General features: G+C 45.7%; 1 protein-coding gene across 2 annotated transcripts in view; it reads left to right on the top strand.

Moving 5' to 3' along the window:
• The window catches only part of CACNA1D (calcium voltage-gated channel subunit alpha1 D), a 330,433-nt gene that overhangs the window by 236,351 nt on the left and 73,270 nt on the right, over positions 1-20,812 (top strand). For both annotated transcript variants that reach the window (XM_010376188.2, XM_010376189.2), the window contains 10 exons: positions 2,271-2,431; positions 3,391-3,616; positions 3,748-3,955; positions 6,844-6,964; positions 10,723-10,837; positions 11,360-11,429; positions 12,281-12,347; positions 13,077-13,224; positions 15,479-15,608; positions 20,361-20,420. In XM_010376188.2, the coding sequence (XP_010374490.1) occupies positions 2,271-2,431; positions 3,391-3,616; positions 3,748-3,955; positions 6,844-6,964; positions 10,723-10,837; positions 11,360-11,429; positions 12,281-12,347; positions 13,077-13,224; positions 15,479-15,608; positions 20,361-20,420 (1,306 nt within the window). The remainder of the gene's footprint in view (positions 1-2,270; positions 2,432-3,390; positions 3,617-3,747; positions 3,956-6,843; positions 6,965-10,722; positions 10,838-11,359; positions 11,430-12,280; positions 12,348-13,076; positions 13,225-15,478; positions 15,609-20,360; positions 20,421-20,812) is intronic.

Consider the following 20,812-nt stretch of genomic DNA (forward strand, 5'->3'; position numbering starts at 1 on the left):
AACACCCAGTATACCCTCTGTAACAGAAAACAAACAGATAAATTGGTCTTTGTCAAAATTAAACTTCTGTTCTTCAAAAGAAAATACAAAGGTAAGCTTCAGACTTGGAGAAAAATATTTGCAAAGAATATTTGATAAAGGACTGGTATCCCATATGTATAAAGATTAATACATAAAGAAGAGTGTCAATAATAGAAAAACCCAATAAAAAATGGGCAAATTTTTTAATAGTCATTTCACCAGAGAAGAAATGTGGTGGCAAATAAGCACATGAAATGACCATCAGTTGTTACAAAAATGCACATTAAAGTCACAGTTGGATACCACTACACGCCTATTAGAGTGAATCAGATTTAAATATCTGACAATGCCAGGTTCTGACAAGGATGCTGATTGGTGGGAACTTTCATACAATGTTGGTAGACGTGTCAAATGACACAGCCATTAAAAAAATAGTTTGGTAGTTCCTCATAAAGTTTAAACATATATTTACTGTGTTTATATGTGGCCTAGACATCCCGCTTCTAAGGTGTTTGTATGAGAGAAATGAAGATATATGCCCATACAAAGTTGTAACATGAGTGTTTATACCAGTTTTATTCATACTTACCCGAAGCTGGAAATAACCCAAAGGTCCATCAAATGTAAATGGGTAGGCACGCTGTGGTTCACCAGTATGATAGAGTACTAGTTTGTGTCTGCCGAGTTTTGCGTCCCAGGAGAAACCCAGCTGTGAGTGGGACAGTCTTTAGTGTCCTTGGTAGAGTTTTTCCACGCTGGCCAACATGTTAGAAGCTGCTCTTTCCATTGGAAACGGCACGGCAAGAGCAATAATAAAATGCACCTTGCTTGATCCAGGTTTTGGGAAAGAGTTAGCACAACTCTTTCTCTGCTCACTTCCTGGGTTACAGATTTTCTTTTTGCCTAGCAACACAGCTGAGTCAGCCAGGGCAGCTTGGGTAGCCTGGAGATTCCTCTTGACTCAGGCCCCCAGAGGAAGTACCCCATTGTCGTTAGTGAGGCAGCACAGCCTGGAGAGGACTGATTTCACCAACTGGCTGGCCCTTTCATGGCATCTGGGTCACTGAGCTGCAGCTCACGGCACACTTTACCAAACCATCCCCTTGTGGCAGGGAAGGCTTTCTAGGAGGAGACAGGCTAAGGGAGAAAATATTTTCTCTGATCACAAACAGGAACTGAAGGTGGGTGGAGGACATGCTACTTGTCTGTTTGGCTCAGCTCATTTTATTTTTATGAAAACACGATTCAATATTGGCTCTTCTCCTAAAGGTATATTTTGAGCATCACTAGTTAGAAAGGGCACCTGATGACTCAGTATGAAAATTCATGTCCTACTCAGCTTTGACAACTCTCCAGGCTCTGAAGGAACCTCAGAGATTTAAGAAAGGATTGAAAAGATGCCCTTTAAAAAAAAAAAAAAAAAAAAAAAAAAAAAAACTAGCTTTGTAGCACTTTGCTGCCTGGTAAATTCTGTATGGTGATTGAGATGCCGCAAGAGATGTGTGTAATAAGCGAAGTGGCTCTCTGCACTGATGGCATGAGCAGATCCACATCCCATATGGTGGATATAGGAACTGCATATGTGTGCAAGTATAGTTTTGCATCTGCACATGAATCTATGAATATTTAGATTTTCTAACCCACTTAAGGGCTGCGTATGACAGATTCTGGAGTTGTCTGTAAGCCATAAGGAAGGAAACTGATAGTGTGATCAAGTCAATGTAATACTTTTAAAAGTCGCATTTTAAGGCCGGGCGCGGTGGCTCAAGCCTGTAATCCCAGCACTTTGGGAGGCCGAGACGGGCGGATCATGAGGTCAGGAGATCGAGACCATCCTGGCTAACACGGTGAAACCCCGTCTCTACCAAAAAAATACAAAAATCTAGCCGGGCGAGGTGGCGGGTGCCTGTAGTCCCAGCTACTCGGGAGGCTGAGGCAGGAGAATGGAGGGAACCCGGGAGGTGGAGCTTGCAGTGAGCTGAGATCCGGCCACTGCACTCCAGCCCTGGCGACAGAGCCGGACTCCGTCTCCAAAAAAAAAAAAAAAAAAAAAGGCGCATTTTAAGACCAACATACTTTTTATTATGAGGTCTGTTAATTTCTGTGCCATTTGTGCTCATCTTTACTTCCTGTACTCCCACCCCAATCTGGACCTCCACAGTGAAAGCCAAATTATCTCTCAGTCCTATTTATTGGGTACTCAGATGCTGTATCTGTCATCTAGGGAGTAATGTTTGCTTGTCTTTCAGCCGACGCTGGCGTCGCTGGAACCGATTCAATCGCAGAAGATGTAGGGCCGCCGTGAAGTCTGTCACGTTTTACTGGCTGGTTATCGTCCTGGTGTTTCTGAACACCTTAACCATTTCCTCTGAGCACTATAATCAACCAGACTGGTTGACACAGATTCAAGGTACAAGCAGAGGCCATTCCTTTTTTGTTCTGAACTAGAGATTTCTGTGGCTGTCCAGCTGCCATTTGGTCTTATCTGATCGCTGCATGATGAAGTATCAGAATGTTTCTAGTGAGGACAAACTTGGTAGAACTATCCAGACACAGCACCTACCAGAGCGAGGGTGCCGTCTGTGCCGCGTAGTGAAGCACCTTGGAGCCGCTTAATGCTGAGCATCTAATTGTCCTGACCCTGAGCCAACCTAGGACCTAGGATTCTCAGAGCTGGAAGGGACCTCATAATCCCTTCTCCCTGTGCTCACTGGGGACACTTCATTTTCCCCTGTAGTACTTGTGGCAGATGGGTTTGGTTCCCCTGCTTTGCATGCTCCAGCAGTGGAGTGTGGGACACTCATCCCCAGAGACAGCCCATTCTGGGTTTGACAGTTTTGAGCCTTTGAAAAGTCCTTCCTTTCATCCAGTCAAACCTGTCTCCCTCCACCTCTCCAGCCTGCTTGGTGGTATTTTCAGCGGTTGGAAATGACATTGATAGGTGACTGCTTTTGATATCATCATGCCATAAACAAATTCAGACAGGTCTTTTTTGTGTGATTGAATGAAAAAATATGTATAACCTGATGGTGTCAATGCAGAATCGTAGGCTTTTAGGGCGGGAAGGTGTCAAGGATTATGTGATGAGCTGCCCCTTCCCATTTTGTCATCAGTGACACTGAGACCTGGAGAAATCCAGTAACTTCTCCGGAGTTACACACCTAGCTCGTAGCAGAAGCAGGACCAAAGCCTGGTGGACAGACTGTCCACGCAAAGGCCACATTTCTGTCCTGGGTGAGGTAGTGAAGAGAGAGACAAGGTATTGGCATATTTCCTGTGGGGTCTGTTACGGAGGAAGGTGTGAGGGTCAGGAGCCATCTGAGTGTCTTGCGGGAGACCCTGAAGGTAGGTGCCCCTTTGTCTTTCCAGATATTGCCAACAAAGTCCTCTTGGCTCTGTTCACCTGCGAGATGCTGGTAAAAATGTACAGCTTGGGCCTCCAGGCATATTTCGTCTCTCTTTTCAACCGGTTTGATTGCTTCGTGGTGTGTGGTGGGATCACTGAGACGATCTTGGTGGAACTGGAAATCATGTCTCCCCTGGGGATCTCTGTGTTCCGGTGTGTGCGCCTCTTAAGAATCTTCAAAGTGACCAGGTAAGGAAATGTGGGTCCCACTGCAAATGTGTTATGAACAAGAGGCGGCGACCATCATGTCCCCGGGCAGGTGATGTTCTGCTCTGTCCCGCATGGGTGTTCTGAGCTCACACCCTCATCTTGACTTATAGGCACTGGACTTCCCTGAGCAACTTAGTGGCATCCTTGTTAAACTCCATGAAGTCCATCGCTTCGCTGTTGCTTCTGCTTTTTCTCTTCATTATCATCTTTTCCTTGCTTGGGATGCAGCTATTTGGCGGCAAGTTTAATTTTGATGAAACGCAAACCAAGCGGAGCACCTTTGACAATTTCCCTCAAGCACTTCTCACAGTGTTCCAGGTGAGTCCTCCCTCCGTTCCCCGAAAAGCACTTTGTGAGCAGCAGCTAAAACTCCTCTGCCTTCTTGTCTGCTCACACTCAGGAAGACAAAAGGAATCCATTTTTTTCGTATCTGCCCTAATGATAGTCCTGGTAAATTTTGTGTCATTTATTTGTTTTGCATCATCCTCCAGCTATCTATGTTATGTGATGTAATTTTTTAAAGACTTCTAGCTACATTATAAAATAATAAAAAAAATGTTTTTCACACTCAAGCTCTTAGAAAACTTTTTGATTGATTATGTGAGGTTTCTTTGAAATAGACTCTAAAATTCTTTTTTCCTTTGCTACTTTTTGTTGGCAGACCAGTTTATAATCTTAGTTATAATAGATTTACACAAGAAGCGAATTCTCATGCCTCTATTCTTTGGTGTGTAGTTGGAGGAATCAGAGTGGTAGGAACCGTGACAGCCATTGGCCCTTCTGTTCTCCTCCTGGTACGCAATGAGGACACACAGATTCTGAGGGTGCCTGTGCTGTGAGGCCTGTGCAGGCAGTGGCTGAGAAGGAAGCGGTGGTTGCAGAGAGGCACCGATGGCTCTGCCGCTCAGAGCAGCAGCACACTCTCCCCTCATTCTAAGCCGAGGTGCTCAAAACCCTCCTCCTTGGACAGGGTCTGATGGATAAGTTTAAAAGACCCACCTGTCCTCATTGCTTTTCCTGTGTGATGAGAGCTGCAGAGCCCTGCCAGAGAGGAAAGGCAGCAGACAGCTGGGTCCTGTGATGGCCCTTTCCATGCCCAGCTCTCTGCCGTGAATGAGTCACTTACCCATTTCTGAAGAAATCCAGAGACCAAAAAGATTAATCTGGACAATTCTTTCCCACCTGGTCATTTTGAGGCATATATAATCTACTGTAAGCCATAGTTTTGTTGTTTGAATTATACTTAAATTTTGGCTGCTAATCAGCCATTCTTTTTTAAAAAAATTTTTCTTTCAGAAAAACTGGTGTCTTTTTTTTTTTTTTTTTTTTGGTAATGCATGCATATGGCACAAAATTCTAATGTTACAAATGAATAATAATTCTCCCAGCCAGCCACAAATTTCCTCTTCTAGGAAGCAACCACCATTAAACAGTTTCTTGTGAATGCTTAGATCTGCATTTTCTGATAGCTACAACTCAGTTAAGCTACCTATAGGTGACTTTCCACAGACAGGAGCTCACTCGACATGCTGTTTTGCATCTTGCTTTTATCACTTCAAGTGTCCTCAAGAGCCTTCCTGCTTGGTCCGTAAAAGGCTGCCCCTCCTTTGAAATGCTGTATCCATGCAGTGGTACAGATATGCCATTGTTCATGTGACCAGTCCCTTGCTGACAAGCATTTAGTTCTGTCCGGTCTTGGCCCACATAAACAGGGCTCTGGTAGGTGATCCAGAACACGCGTCAGAGGGCACATGTGTTGGCTGTAGATGTGTGGGACAAACTCCCAGAAATGGAATTGCTGCTTTAGAGGGTGTGTCCATTTTAAATGTTGAAACCCTTGCCCAAGTGCTCTCCTTCTGGTTGTATTAGCTCAGTCTCTTCACACTGCCCATTGCCTCACTGCCTCTCCCCTCAGTGGAGAGCATGCTTTGGGATGCCCGTCAGATAGGTGAAAATGGCGTTTCATTGTACTTTTAACAGATACTCCTCTTATCAGGAGTGAAGTTGAACGTGTTTTCATATGTCTCAGAGCCATCAATAGTGCCTTTTCTGTGAATTACTTTATCTTTTCAAATCATTTGCCCATTTTTGTTGGGTTGTGATCCATAACAGTTTAAATTTTAAAAATATATAGTCCAGATTGAAGATAAAGGAGCTCTGTCTGTCGTTGGAAGAGAGCATTTTTTTTCATTACTGTTCTTGTTCATCTGATTCTATTTCATCATGGATTGAATTATCAAGTATGATCAGCAGAGAAGATTAAATGTCAGGTCATTGGTGATATCTACTCTTGAGGTAGTTTTGTAAATTTACATGAGACATTTAGAATTTCCTGCTTCTGTAATTTCATAGGTATAATTATCCATTTCCACAGTTGATGGACTATGTGGAATGCTATGCAGCCGTTAAAAGAATGAGGTGCACCTTCTGACACAGAGGGTCTCCAGAGTATGTTGTTGAATGAAAAAACAAGCCAGTTGCAGAAAACTTTGCATAGCATGAAACCCTTTATGTCTGAAAACTCAGAGAAGACACCTAGTGCTTGTTTTCTTTGTTTGTAAACGTTTTTAAATCCGTAGTCGAAGGTTCCAGAGAGACACAGAAAGAGCATGCTTTCTGGAGAAGGGGCTAAAACTGGGCTGGGGTGTAATGAAAAAGCACATAAGTCTTGGCTGGGTGCGGTGGCTCACACCTGTAATCCCAGCACTTTGGGAGGCCAAGGTGGGCAGAACACTTGAGGTCAAGAGTTCGAGACCAGCCTGGCCAACATGGTGTAACACTGTCTCTACGAAAAATATAAAAATTAGCCAAGTGTGGTGGTGGTCGCCTGTGATCCCAGCTACTTGAAAGGCTGCGGCAGGAAAGTCGCTTGAACCGGGGAGGCGGAGGTTGCAGTGAGCCGAGATCAAGTCACTGCACTCCAGCCTGGCGATAGAGCGAGACTCCATCTCAAAAACAAACAAACAAACAAAACATAAGTCTTAAGTATAAAGTTATTTTTTTTTCACTCAAAGAATTAACTTGTCTATTTGTGTAGTTAAAAAACAATGTTTTAGAAATTCCATGGGATAACAGATGGATTTGTTCAGTGCAAACTGGACTGTGAAAGGCAGCTTAAACCAGATCTAGGCAGCCACCGAGGGGCTCTGGAGAGCGACTGCGATTTGTGAATCCACCTGCTGGCTGATACCAGTTTGCCTTCTCAGATCCTGACAGGCGAAGACTGGAATGCTGTGATGTACGATGGCATCATGGCTTACGGGGGCCCGTCCTCTTCAGGAATGATCGTCTGCATCTACTTCATCATCCTCTTCATTTGTGGTAACTGTATCCTTCAAGCTGACCAGGCTTTGTTGTTGCCGTCGCTATCTGGTTTTGTTTTTCTTCCTCTGGATTTCTCTGTGGTGATGGTGGTGGTAGTAGTTGTGGCAGGGAGATGAATGCCTTTACCTTATTAGCTCAATATCTGCTTTTCTTCCATGCTGCTGGGGGACAGCGTCCTGTAAGTAGAATTCCAGAGAGGCTTTGAGGGATACGTTCTGGCTAAGAGAAGCAAGCCCAGGGAAGGAGCGTAAGACAGCACACGTGCTGGTCCCAGAGGTCACTCAGTTTGGCATCATGTCTCCTGTACAGGTCCTGAGGGATGGCTGAGCACAAGGCCAGGTGGTTCTTTATGTTATAATTATCGGGAGCTTAGGCATCCATCTGTGACTTCCTAAGACCCTTCGTGACTGATGGGAGCCATCTTCGTGGACTGATCTGTGCTCCCTGGGCTAATTTCACCTTGCTGATCTGTCCATCTTTGGGAATCAAGTGTCCATTGGCTAGCTGCTAAATCATGCTGCGTAACTTCTCTCTGCCTTACTTTACTCCTTTTCCCTGTCAAGAGGCACTCTCTAATTCTAGACCTGGAATTGGCCCTTGGATCTGTATTTACCTCATTCAGACCCTTTCTGATCCTGCAGCCTTTGGTTCTCAATGTTTTATCTCCCGGTCCTCCATGCCTAGCACCAGACCTGGTACACAGAGGCCTTTAATGAATGTTTGATGCGTGAACAACATACACACACGATACTACACCTGGGTCTTCACCCTTCCATTGTAAAAGGTCCTAATCTGGATTCTTCTTCTAAGGGGGCCCAGATCTCTGTAGGTGTTTCCTCCTTTATCTTGTCTGGCTCACTGATAAATTTTCTTCAGTGTGGTAACCTCAGTGCAAACCTGCCCGCTTTTCTACAAGGACAATGCTTTGTGCTATAAGGTATTTTATGAAAACCCCAGCTCAACACATATACATCCTTCTAGTCCCTTGACTCAACTCTAAGGCCCCCTCCACCAGAGCCACCCCTGCCCTGTCTCCCACCCAGAGAAGTTTCTTCTACCTCTGAGCTTCCCCTCAGATTTTATCCACGTCTCTTACTGCCTGTAGGTTCTTCTGTCTACTGGATTTATATTTATTTATTATTTTTTTAGAAGGAGTCTCACTCTATCACCCAGGCTGGAGTGCAGTGGTGTGATCTCAGCTCACTGCAACCTCTGCCTCCTGGGTTCAAGTGATTCTCCTGCCTCAGGCTCCTGAGTAGATGGGATTACATGTGTGCACCACCATGCCCAGCTAATTTTTGTGTTTTTTTTTTTTGATGGAGATGGGGTTTCTCCACGTTAACCAGGCCAGTCTGAAACTCCTGACCTCAGGTGATCCACCCACCTTGGCCTCCCAAAGTGCTGGGATTACAGAGCCACTGTGCCCAGCCTGTCTATTGGAATTTTGAGCAGGCATTCCTCCATCTCCCTAACTAGATAGATAAACTTCTTGAGTCAGGAATCTTTTTTGTATTCACATATCTCAGTAGAGTACAGGATCTTGCACATAGTTGGCCCTTGGTAAATGAATGGTCATTCTTTTCTTTTTCTGCTGTCCTCATGGTTGACTCTTTAGGCCACAGCAACTTCCTGGGCTTAAATCTGCAGAGAAATAGTCCCTGGTGGTTGTCTGTGGTTGCATGTTGTTTTCTTTATAGCACGTGTGACTATATCAGAGGTGCTTAGGGAGCTGCTTATGCTCTGTCTTCCCCAACTAGAGTAGCCATTCCGGTGTGCGGTGTTTCTTCCTGTGCCCTCAGCACCCACAACAGTGCCTGGCACATTAGAGGTGCTTGGTAGATCTTTTTGGATGAATTCCAGAGCATGCCACTCTTTAGGAGGGTCTGAGTAATACCTCTCAATGCAGATGATGGATTTTTCTCTGGGAAGTTGTTTGTTACAAGCTTGTAAGATCTTACTGTGGCTCATCACTCTAGATTTGCTTGCCACTACCCAAAGGAGTTGAGTGTCATTGCAAGACTAGAGAGATTATTGTTTCTTCACTGAGATCATGGAGGGAATACTCACTACAGCTAGTTTCATCACTAGCCCCTGTCTGAGTTACCATTACCCCAGGCCTAGCAGAGAAACGCTCATGTTACCGGGGCATCTTCAGCCCAGGGCAAATTGCTTCCTGAGGCTCATTGCAGCTCCAGTTAAAAAATAGGCCAGCACGTCAAAGGCTTTTTGAGTCTTAATGTAATTCACTTATGTTTCTCTTCTCTTTAAAGCCTTGAATAGATTAGTCAGGCATGCTATTCCCTCACAGAGATCTCATCATCTGTTCCTTGTTAGGTTACGTTGGTTTACGTGTTCAGCAACCCATCCGAGGTAACAGACTGCACGGGACGTATGGGACAGTGCTGTGCTGCTCCTGTCTTGGGGTCTCTGGGCTCCTGCGGTTTTGCCTACAGATGGCCGGGCATCAGGCAGAGAGAAGCATTTTTCGCAGAAGGGGGCCTTCTCACTTACTGCCCTCTCATCCCTGTGCTTCTCAAAAACATGCTTCACTGCTAATGGGTAAGAAACAGGCATCTTCTGATTTAGGAGTCTTGTTCAGAATACTTGTTAAAAATAAAAACATTCAAGAAAGTCATGTATATAACAATTACAGTAAGAGTGAAAAAACATGATAATTTGTTTAGTCACCTAACCTTTTATTGTGTTTTTTTAACTGGAACTGCAATGAGCCTCAGGAAGCAATTTGCCCTGGACTGGAGAGGGCAAAAATCAAGTTCAGGTACAGTGATCAAAGATCGAGCTGCAGTGAGACTATTCACAATAGTCCAGCACCAGGTGGCAGTAAGTCAGGCATGTTATAGTCAGTCAGTGTTTGTGGAATGAAGGAATGAATGAGTTATCTGCAGACTCTGAAGGTTATTTCAAAGGAGAAATTCTCATACTATCTTGTGCAAGGGGATCATCATTTGAATAACTTGCAACCTTTGAAGTGGTCTATTTTGGAAAGCACTCCCCTGAAGATATATGTTGTAGTTGTAGTATGTGTTAAAAAAAAAAAAAAAAAAAAACCAAACTACTTTTTAATTATACCATGTTTATATTATAGATCGTTGTATATAATGTATAAAATAGCTATAGATACGTAGATGTTTGGACACACACACACACAGAGAAATGTTGAAATTAGTGGGTTTGGCCGGGCGCGGTGGCTCACGCCTCTAATCCCAGCACTTTGGGAGGCCGAGACGGGCGGATCACGAGGTCAGGAGATCGAGACCATCCTGGCTTACATGGTGAAACCCCGTCTCTACTAAAAAATACAAAAAAACTAGCCGGGCGCGGTGGCGGGCGCCTGTAGTCCCAGCTACTCAGGAGGCTAAGGCAGGAGAATGGCGTAAACCCGGGAGGCGGAGCTTGCAGTGAGCTGAGATCCGGCCACTGCACTCCAGCCTGGGCGACAGAGCGAGACTCTGTCTCAAAAAAAAAAAAAAAAGAAATTAGTGGGTTTTCATGGATTTTAGTGAATCTTAATTTTACTTCTATAGACTGTCCTTTTACAGGTTTTTATGTTTATTTTTGTTGTTGTTTCGTTTTGTTTGAAAAGCAGGGCTCTGGTAGTCTAGTTTTGCTGTGTGAGTATAACACTTGGGACAGTCACTTGCTACCAGCCTCCCAGGAGGCAGAGGGGTGTGGCGTTGCCATTGTTGACCACATGTAGTTGCATTTAGTAGTGTGTTGTGCCCTTAAAAAGTTCAAACTAGATATTCTACTGAATGTCTTCTTGGCCATCGCTGTAGACAATTTGGCTGATGCCGAAAGTTTGAACACTGCTCAGAAAGAAGAAGCAGAAGAAAAGGAGAGGAAAAAGATTGCCAGGTAACCCCATTTTCCCCTGACATGTTTGTCTAGGGGCTGCGTGGGGAGCCCTCCCACAAGTGCAGCCTGCCAGGCTCACCCCCGCATCATGGCAGCTGCAGCCCCCCAGGTTCCTGCTTTGTGGATCATGGTTGACCATGCACTGCAGACCAAAACGGATAGAATCTTGGGCAGAAGCCAGGCTCTTGGCTCTCATCCCTTGGAGCTGAGAGTGGGAGTCACATGTCCCCATGCTTAAAGAATCACTGCAGTTAATTTTGGCTTCATAAAATAAACGATGCATTCAATGCTGATTAGCTCTCAGATGAGAATTTTAATAAGATGATCTGTGTAATGAATCCATCGGCATTGAGATTACCAGGAAGCTCTGAGTTTGGATTGTGCTAGGCTCTTGTGGTTAGTGTTGTTTCTAATTAAATTCTGTCCTTCATTGGAGCATTGTTGATTCAGAATCCTGATGAGCATTATTATACAGAGTAACATGGTTATTTGGTTTCTTGTGCTCTTTTCTCTTCTCTTTAGAAAAGAGAGCCTAGAAAATAAAAAGAACAACAAACCAGAAGTCAACCAGATAGCCAACAGTGACAACAAGGTGTGTGTTCTAAGATACTTCTCCCCTTTTTGTTTCAAAGTGATTCTGTTGGTATCTCCATACATGTACCATTTACACTGTGGAAGTGTCTTGTGTATCATTCTTGTAATATTTTGGTGTGAAGAATATAGCACACCATATAGACCCTGGCTTCCCAGGGGGGTTCTGGTTGAATTTAGGCAGTTAGCTGTGTTCACTGATATTTCACCAGAAAACCAATATGATAAAGATTTGACTAGTTTGACCACTTTTGTTTTCTTTATTGGAATTGTGCAGTCAGGCCTGACCCGTGGTCAGGATCACATTAGCAGCTTCATTTTTAATAGAGGTCTGTTTCCTGAGGTAATCCCAGGGGTCAGGTGGCTTCAGGGCTACACTGTCAAACTTAATCCCATTTATGACAGCCCTAGTTGTGCTGTTCTTTCTTTGTTCATCGAGTTGATAAATGCTTACCGAGTGGCTATCGTGTGTCAGACACTTGGGATTCAGGAATGAAGAAGACAGGTCCCTGCCTTCATGGGGCTCACAGTCTGGCAGGAAGACAGGAGTGTGAGATGCGTTATCACATGGTATGAGTGACCGCTGGCACAGGGCAAGGACAGAGCCCTGGATGATGCTGGCTAACTACGACTGGGTCAGGGCTTAACCAGCCTTCTCCTCACCTGCCCTTAGGACTTCTGTCTAAAGCAGAATCACCATCTGGGGACACCCATCTGTCCCTGCACACCCACATACAGACGCAACTTTGGGGAGGAATCCATGCCCTATGCTGGACCGCCAGGGTGACTTCTCCTCTCTGAAGTGCATTTTAGTTAGTCTCCTCTCCTCCTAAGATGTCTCTGTCATCCTAGGTTACAATCGATGACTATAGAGAAGAGGATGAAGACAAGGACCCCTACCCACCTTGCGATGTGCCAGGTATGGTGGCAGAGGCCGGAGACGCTGGCTTTGCTGTGTGGCTTTGCTACTGCTCTGTGACCTGCTGAGTCTGCGGCCAGCCAGCCCAGCAGTGTGTACATGAGCTGCTGAGGCCACCAAGGCTGTGGAACCAGTTAGCTCCCCTTTTTCCCATGGTCACAGGCAGCATGTGTCACCCAAATTCCAGGTGATGGGGAGGGAAAGTGCAGGTGGGTCACGGCAGTCCCAACTTCTGCTGGGAGACTGGTCCAGGAGACCCACCGGTGTTAACGCTCACCTGACACTTTTACATTTGACTGGCACCTTTACTGGTTGATATGGGTGGGACTGTGGAGTTGAGAGCCTAGTTGCTGATTGACACTAAAAGTCCCACACAGTTTCTCAGGCCAGGGTGAACCAGGAGGTTACTGGGGAAACAGCCAGATGCTGGGAGGTTGGCAGTGAGAATCCCAGCACCGCCACCTTTCATCTGTGGTCAGATCTTATCCTAGTGGGAATCTCATCATTCCCACAAACTAAACACGCTCACCAGATGGGGACACTTCTCAGCAACCCTCACCCCTGCAACACACACTCAGTCCATATACTGAAGGAGCAGGAGGGTTTTGATTCATGTAAGCACGTAGATGTTGTTAAAGTTCAAGCCAAATTTGCATGTGAAATTAAGAATAATTCAAACCCATATGTAGTCTTTATTTCATGCCTATAAAAAAAGTATTTCATTTAAAGTAGGGGAAGAGGAAGAGGAAGAGGAGGAGGATGAACCTGAGGTTCCTGCCGGACCCCGTCCTCGAAGGATCTCGGAGTTGAACATGAAGGAAAAAATTGCCCCCATCCCTGAAGGGAGCGCTTTCTTCATTCTTAGCAAGACCAACCCGTAAATACTCCCCTTCTAGTCTCTCATGGCTGCCTCTTGCCAGTGACCCTACAGGTTGCTTGAGGGTGGCTCGGGTGGGGGTGAGGGGAAGTGGTTCACAGCCCTTTCTGAACCTGAGTGTCCCTGGTGCCCTCACCCAAGTCCCCTCCAACCCCTCTCTCCTCCACTGTTGCTCTTGCTCTCAGCTCGTCTCTTCCTAGCTGCCTCCTTCCCGCAAGGGTGTGACCAGGTCCTGGGAGGAGCTGCATTCTAGATTCTCCTCCCTGCCTTCACCCCTGCGTGGGGACAGCAACGGGGAAAGCCTTGTCCACCCCAGCATATTCCAATTGGAGCCCACTGCTCTGGTGTTCCATGCTTCGGCCAGCTGTAGAAATGTTTTCTAACGAGTGGATCTTCTGTTAGGATGCCTTGTGGGATGAGAATTTGTGTGACCAAGGTCTGCATAGCATCCTCATCCTCACAGATCCCCCACTTCATTGATCAGTTTTCCCAGTTGAGTTTTATCATCATAAAGTCATATTGCACAGTGATATTTTATAGGTTGTAAGTATTCAGTTCAGCTCTATGATAGCCTACTTAAAATAGCATTTCTCATGTTAAAATGATAAGGTGCTCACAAGGAACAGGGCAATGACTCACAAGTACTATAAGAGGAAGACGTTTATTTACTAGCTAGTGTCTAGGTTTTAAATCATCTGGGACTGAGTGGAATGCTAGGGGAGATAAATGGCTCCTGGAAAGGTTTCTAGAATTGCAGAAGTAGTTCTTGGCTGTCAGAGAACAACTCTGTATCATTCATTGGCCCTAGGGAGACACAGGTGGGAAGCAAGGCCTGCTGGCATCCTCAGAGATGTGAAGATATGATGGTAGCTTTTACAGCTCACCACTGTTTGGGTGTCCTTTAAAAAAGAAAGGTTGTTAAACTGATATTGCTGACACCTACAGCCCCGTGTGTGTATACACACACACACATATATATATATATGTTGAAGGAATGGACTTATTTTCACCCAAAGCCGCAAAGCACTCCTGCCCTCACTAGCTTCGAAGTTCTTCCTCAGACTCAGCTGCTAACCACCTTCAGGTCCTCTGGGGGATACGCCCAGCATTAAATAGGCCCAAAAGGCAGGACTTAAAGTGAGGGGTCATCTTCACATAAGGTTGACTCCAGTTTTGAAAGTGGAAAAATATTTTCGAAGGAAAACCTATCTGTAGGCTTATAAGCCTCTTATAGACTACAGATAGGTTTGTATACATACGCACATACATATACTTTAGAATTTAAACATATACATACATATTATATACATACACATACATATACTTTACAATTTAAACATACATGTTTTATGTATACATGAATATGTATATACATACACATATATGTATATATACATACATATGTGTGTGTATATATGTGTTTAAATTCTAAAGTCAAATATTGAGGGTAAGGATAGCCAGTTGCTAACAGGTGCAGGGCACATTGGGGACGGCAGCGAGGTTCTGATGGCCCAGAGAGCCATCGTTTGAGCCCAGGTGTTGGGCATGAGCTGCCCTCCTTTGCTTCATGAGACCGCAGGACTTGGTGAGAACTCTCATGCTGGGCCATGAGATCCTTGCATGTTAGCAAATGATGCTGCAAACTTCACCTTCTGAGGACTGCTTGTGGGTCCACTCCAAAATTAAAAAAAAAAGATAACATATATTACAAAATCTGCAGACAGCCAGAGATTTCCTGAAGCCTCAGTTACTGCAGGCCCCTATAAATAGTATGAACTTGCACCTGCAGGACAAGCCCGGGATTCATCTCATTCTGTGTGAACTGTCGAGGGCAGGCCTGGCCTCCGTTTTTTCTCTCAGTCAGAAAAGATAAACAGATGAGCTTCTTGTCATAATGGAAAAACTTCAGTCATATAGACCTGGATCAATTCTGCCCCTGGCCTTACTAGTGTCACTTTAGAATTCTCTTATTAGGCCTCAGTTTCCCCATCTTGAGAAAGACAACAAGCCCCACTTCCAAGGACTCAGTGTGGCACCCCCAGCACAGAGTTGACACACCACACATGGTGCACGGGGGCTGCTTTTGGTGGGCTTCGTGGGGCTGACAGACTGGTTGCTCAGGTGTGCCGGAGAGAGGGCACAGCAGACAACTGCCCTCTGCCTGGCATCTTGCTCCAGTGGTCCCGCACTCTTAAGGACCCGGTGTGTTCCACCCTCTCTGGGACTGTTTCCAAGCAACTGCTTTTCCCTGCAGGATCCGCGTGGGCTGCCACAAGCTCATCAACCACCACATCTTCACCAACCTCATCCTCGTCTTCATCATGCTGAGCAGCGCCGCTCTGGCCGCAGAGGACCCCATCCGCAGCCACTCCTTCCGGAACACGGTAAGTCCCCAGGGTGGGGCTCGCTCTGGGATAGCCCTGGCCTCTCTCAGGCAGAGGCCACTGTGGAGATGGGAGCTGTGGAGGCCCCTCAAGGTGACAGCTAGAGTAGGTCTTTCCTTTAGCTGGGGACATTGGCTGTTTCCAGTTTGTAAGTGCCAGAGAGCTTGTGTTATAGCCGGATACATCTGAATGGAATCATTAATTTAGAACCTCATCTTAAATACTCTGCAGGAATGGTCAGTGAATTCAGGGAGCCTGCTTCTCCTCCTCTTTCCTCCCTGCTGCCAATATTTAGGCCCTCCTTTCCCTCCCTGCTCAGGTTTATACTCACCGGTTTTGAGATTCATGCTTCATGGACACACACAGCAGGGAGGAAGCAGAATTCAAACCAGGCATGCCACATGCCCAGGCTAAGGTTGGGGGCAAGATTCCTATGTCGTGTAGACTTAACTACACGAAGCTGCTAGGCTCCACAACTGAGGAGAAATACAAGTTAGGGAGATGATAGGATGTCGAGTTGAGGTGTTCAGTGGAGAAGAACATTAGGCCAGGTGCACTGGCTCACACCTGTAATTCCAGTGCTTTGGGAGATAGAGGGGAAGGATCACTGAAGGACAGGAGTTCAAGACTAGCCTGGGCAACGTAGTGAGACCTCATCTGTACAAAAAATTAAGAAATTAGCTGAGTGTGGTGGCACACACCTGCTGTCCCAGCTACTCAGGAGGCTGAGGGAGGAGGATCGCTTGGGCCCAGGAGGTCAAAGCTGCAGCGAGCCATGTTTGTACCACTGCACTCCAGTCTCAGTGATACAGTGAGACCTTGTCTCAAAGAAAAAGAAAAGAATATATAATAAATGTTAAAAAAGTTTCTTCTGTGGGAAGATTTATTGTAAAATGTGTGATTATGTTATGTATTTCACAAGTATCTCCAAAGGAAGTGCTAACCTTGGCCCCAGAGAGCCAGTATTAAGTTTGAGTGACTTCATGAAGCAGAGTGCACCAGGCAGAGCCACTCGGACCCTTACATGTTAACTTGGCTGTTTACAATGTTACTTTTCATTGGTAGAATTAGGAATATGCAAAGAGTTATTAATTGGCTGGATGTGGTGGCTCATACCTATAATCCCAGCATTTTGAGAGGCCAGGGCAGTAGAATCACTTGAGCCCAGGAGTTCAAGATTAGTCTAGGCAACATAGTGAGACCCCATCTATATAAAAATTTAAAACTTAGCCACACATGGTGGCGCATGCCTGTCCCAGCTACTTGGGAGGCTGAGGTGGGAGGATTGCCTGAGCACAGAAGGCTGAGCCTGAAGTCAGCTGTGTTCACACCACTGTATTCCACCCTGGGCGACAGAGCAAGACCCTGTCTCTAAAAAAACACAAACAAAAAGAACTCTAGATTTTGGCGTGGCAGAAGTGGCTATCCAGTTAGCTCTCTGTATCCATGGGTTTGACATCCATGGATTCAACCAACCACAGATAGAAAATGTTTGGGGGTGGCCAGGCGTGGTGGCTCACGCCTGTAATCCCAGCACTTTGGGAGGCCGAAGTGGGTGGATCACTTGAGGTCAGGAGTTTGAGACCAGTCTGGCCAACGTGGTGGAACCCCATCTCTACTAAAAATACCAAAATTAGCCAGGTGTGGTGGTGCACGGCTGTAGTCCCAGCTACTTGGGAGGCTGAGAATCGCTTAACACGGGAGACGGAGGTTGCAGCAGTGAGCTGAGATCACACCACTGCACTCCAGCCTGGGCAACAGAGTAAGTGAGACTCTGTCTCAAAAAGGAAAAAGACAAAAATTTGGGGGAAAAATGTACTGAATTTGTGCAGATTTTTTTCTTGTCATTTCCTAAACAATTTACATGGCATTTACATGACCTTGGGTATCTTGAGAAATCTAGAGATGATCTAAGGTCTACAGGAGGATGTGCATAGATCATATGCAAACACGACACCATTTTTATATCGGAGACTTGAGATTTTGGAGTCTGAGAGGGTCCTGGAACCAATCCCTTACGGAAACCAACTGTACTAAGAAAACAAGTCAAGGGACCAGGAGCAGTGGATCACACCTGTAATCACAGTACTTTGGGAGGCCAAGACGGGCAATCACTTGAGGTCAGGAGTTCAAGACCAGCCTGGCCAACATGGCAAAACCCCATTTCCACTGAAAATACAAAAATTAGCTGGGCGTGGTGGTGTGCACCTGTAATCCCAGCTATGCGTGGGGCCGAGGCAGGAGAATCACTTGAACCTGGGAGGCGGAGGTTGCAGTAAGCTGAGATCATGCCATTGCATTCCAGCCTCAGTGACAAGAGCAAAACTCTGTCTCAAAAAAGCATACAAACAAAAATACAAGCAAGTCGAGGGTTTTCTGTTAGTTGTCAGTTTTGTAACTTAGAGATGGTGCCCGCCGACTGTGTCTATGTTGAAAGGAAACTTGCACCTAAACTGGCTCTTGCCGCGGCAGCCCCACCTTAGCTGTGCAGCTTACTTGGCACTGAGGACCATTCAAAGGTAAGACAGCTAGAAGCAGCAGCCTGTTGACTCTCAGGCCTAGATATTATCGTGCAGTTTCAGATTATTACCAAGAAACCCAACCAGCAGAGGGAGGCTGGCGAGTGTGCAAGGCCATCAGATGTCCCTGGCTTGCTGGGCATCAGATTGTTAGAGATTTTAGGATTAAGACACACCGGCACATCTGTGCCCCCAGGACTCTGTTGGGGCAACCAAGCCTCATGCTGTTGCTTCCCATTTCTGGAGCCTGGCAAGCCCAACCTATCAGATTTATGAAACACGCACTCTGATATGAAGAGAAAAAGTACTTTCCCTGTGGTGCATGTTAGTGTCAATATAAAGAGGAAGGCACTGGGCCTGTCTTGATTTGTCCCCACAGATTAGGGTTTTTGTTAGAGATGATTTTGTTGCTGCAGATGCCCCAATAGAAGAAAGGCCTCTGTGTCGTTTCATCCCGTCATAAAAAAAAGTACACAAGGGCGGTGTTTGGGAAAAAAACAGCATTAGGTGACAAACTAGGCCAGGAGCTAGTCTAAAATACGCATTGCCAAGGGATTAATTTACATGGGGGCTTCATGTCTTATTTTTAATTATAATTGCTTCTCCGTAAGTTTATTTCCCTGCTGCCTTACCCAAAAATGTTACTGTTCTGCTTAAATAGATGTACATTTGTGTATGTGTATTGGCTTTTAGATTCTGCAGTGTTTGTATGTTTTTTTAACCTTACCCGAATTCTTCTTTTAAAAAAGAGAGTGAGAGAATGCAAGCCGAGTGAGGGAAAAAAACCAGCTTAAATCTCAACTTCAGCCCGGGCGCCAGGCTGGCCTCGTAGACTCGTAGGCTGCAGTGTCTTTCTGAGCTACTTGATGCTTTCCACGTTAATATTCTCACTGTGACCTAGAAAGGAGTAAGGAGAAGGTGGCTGAGGTCTGGTAGTGCATGGAAAGATGCCTTCCATTGCCTGGCCAAGAAACTCTGTTACACAGGAGTTCATAAGTCCGAAACCAGAAATAGTTTGGAAAATGAATACCCTCTGAAGAGAGAGACTGGGCTTGAAGCAGAAGTCCTCACCTTATTGTGACACAGCCCCGAGGTGACTCCTCTACCTACAACACCTCACCTCTGTGGCTCTCCACTGGCATACCCCAGGCCTACTCCTTGCTCAGTAGTGCCTGTGACTGGCTGTGTGGCCTATGTGTATGTCCACTCCCTGCTCCCAGCAGCCACATCTGTTAAAGGATTAGGCCTGGGTGGTCTCCACAGTCCCTTTCAGCTCTGCTCTCTTCAGTTCTTTCAAAGCCATAGATCATAGTTGTCATGAAGATTAGTGGCCAAGACCAACTTGCTTTTGCAGATAAGGGTGCTGTGGTCAGAAGCTCCCTGTGAGCAGCTTTCTTGGTGGTCAGACTTCTTGCTGCTGGTCCACTTGCTTCCACGGCTCCAAGGAGAATCAGGGACCCCAGAAAGGGCTAGCAGGACTCTGTCAATGGGATAATAGATGGTATTGTCACCAATGTGGATAGAGTTGCCTGGACTGAAAATTCAAAGACCAAGTCAGTCTGTTGTTTGAGTGGGCCCAGCAAGGTTTTAAAAAAACCCTCAGTTTAGAGAGAGCAGTGTTAGATGCAGAACAATGGGCAGGAGGAAGGCAGTCTGTAAAACCATCCCTTGCAGACTTAGCCAGCCCCGCGCATGGGCGGGGAAGGGTGCTGACGCCCTGATTACACAGGCTGGAATGCAAGGGAGCATGTGGAAACCACTGGGTCTGACGGATGCCACTGCTGTCTTCATTTATGCTTCTCCACCGATCTGATGCTCAGATGAAGGGCAACATACTTCATTCAGCCAGAAACGCAGTTAAAAATCCAAAATGTATATAAGCCTCTGATTTATCTGGTGCCACAAGTCATTTGTAGATGTAGTGCTCTCTGATGAGAAAAGCTTGTTAACAAAGCACTCTTAGAAATGAGCCTCTCTGCCTGTCCAAGACACAAGACCGGGAAGCAAGTCAGGGTGAGTGGTTAAAGGAGGTCAGGATTCTCAAGTGCTCTTTGGGAATGATGTAATTGACCAAAGTGGACATTTACCAGCGGCTCTGCACTTACCTTCAGAATGGCGGGGTTTTCCTGGGAGGATGGGTCTCTGACTGCATGGGGGGTTTCTGCCCGTAAGCGTGCAGCTGTCAGAGTTTGTCTGAATGCCTTTTCTCACTCCCACGTGTTGTGCCTTGCAGATACTGGGTTACTTTGACTATGCCTTCACAGCCATCTTTACTGTTGAGATCCTGTTGAAGGTAATGGATTTTCCTTGATCTTCACATACTCCACAGCAGCTGGAGCAATAATAGTTGCACTTCTTTGTTTGCCTTCCAGATGCTAGGTTACGCAGACTATGTCTTCACTGGTACTTTTGCATTTGAGATCATTTTAAAGGTAACAGGTTACCCGGCAGTGTGTTTAAGGGCTGCTCCTGTGTGTGACACACAGGAAAGAAGCGTGGAGTGCTTTTGATTTTTTATGGGTTTTTTGGTCTTTCGTGGTTGAGCTAAGTTTTTTTTACCAAAGGATTTTTTTTTTCCTGTGACCATTACAACTTGTTTTTGCTCTTTCTTTTTAATCTTTGAATGCATGTAGGAGCTGCTCTGGCTTCATGATAGTGGTTGACAATTATATTTTGCTCCTTTAA

The sequence above is a fragment of the Rhinopithecus roxellana genome, chromosome 1, assembly GCF_007565055.1.
Source record: "Rhinopithecus roxellana isolate Shanxi Qingling chromosome 1, ASM756505v1, whole genome shotgun sequence".
Classification (NCBI taxonomy): Eukaryota; Metazoa; Chordata; class Mammalia; order Primates; family Cercopithecidae; genus Rhinopithecus; species Rhinopithecus roxellana.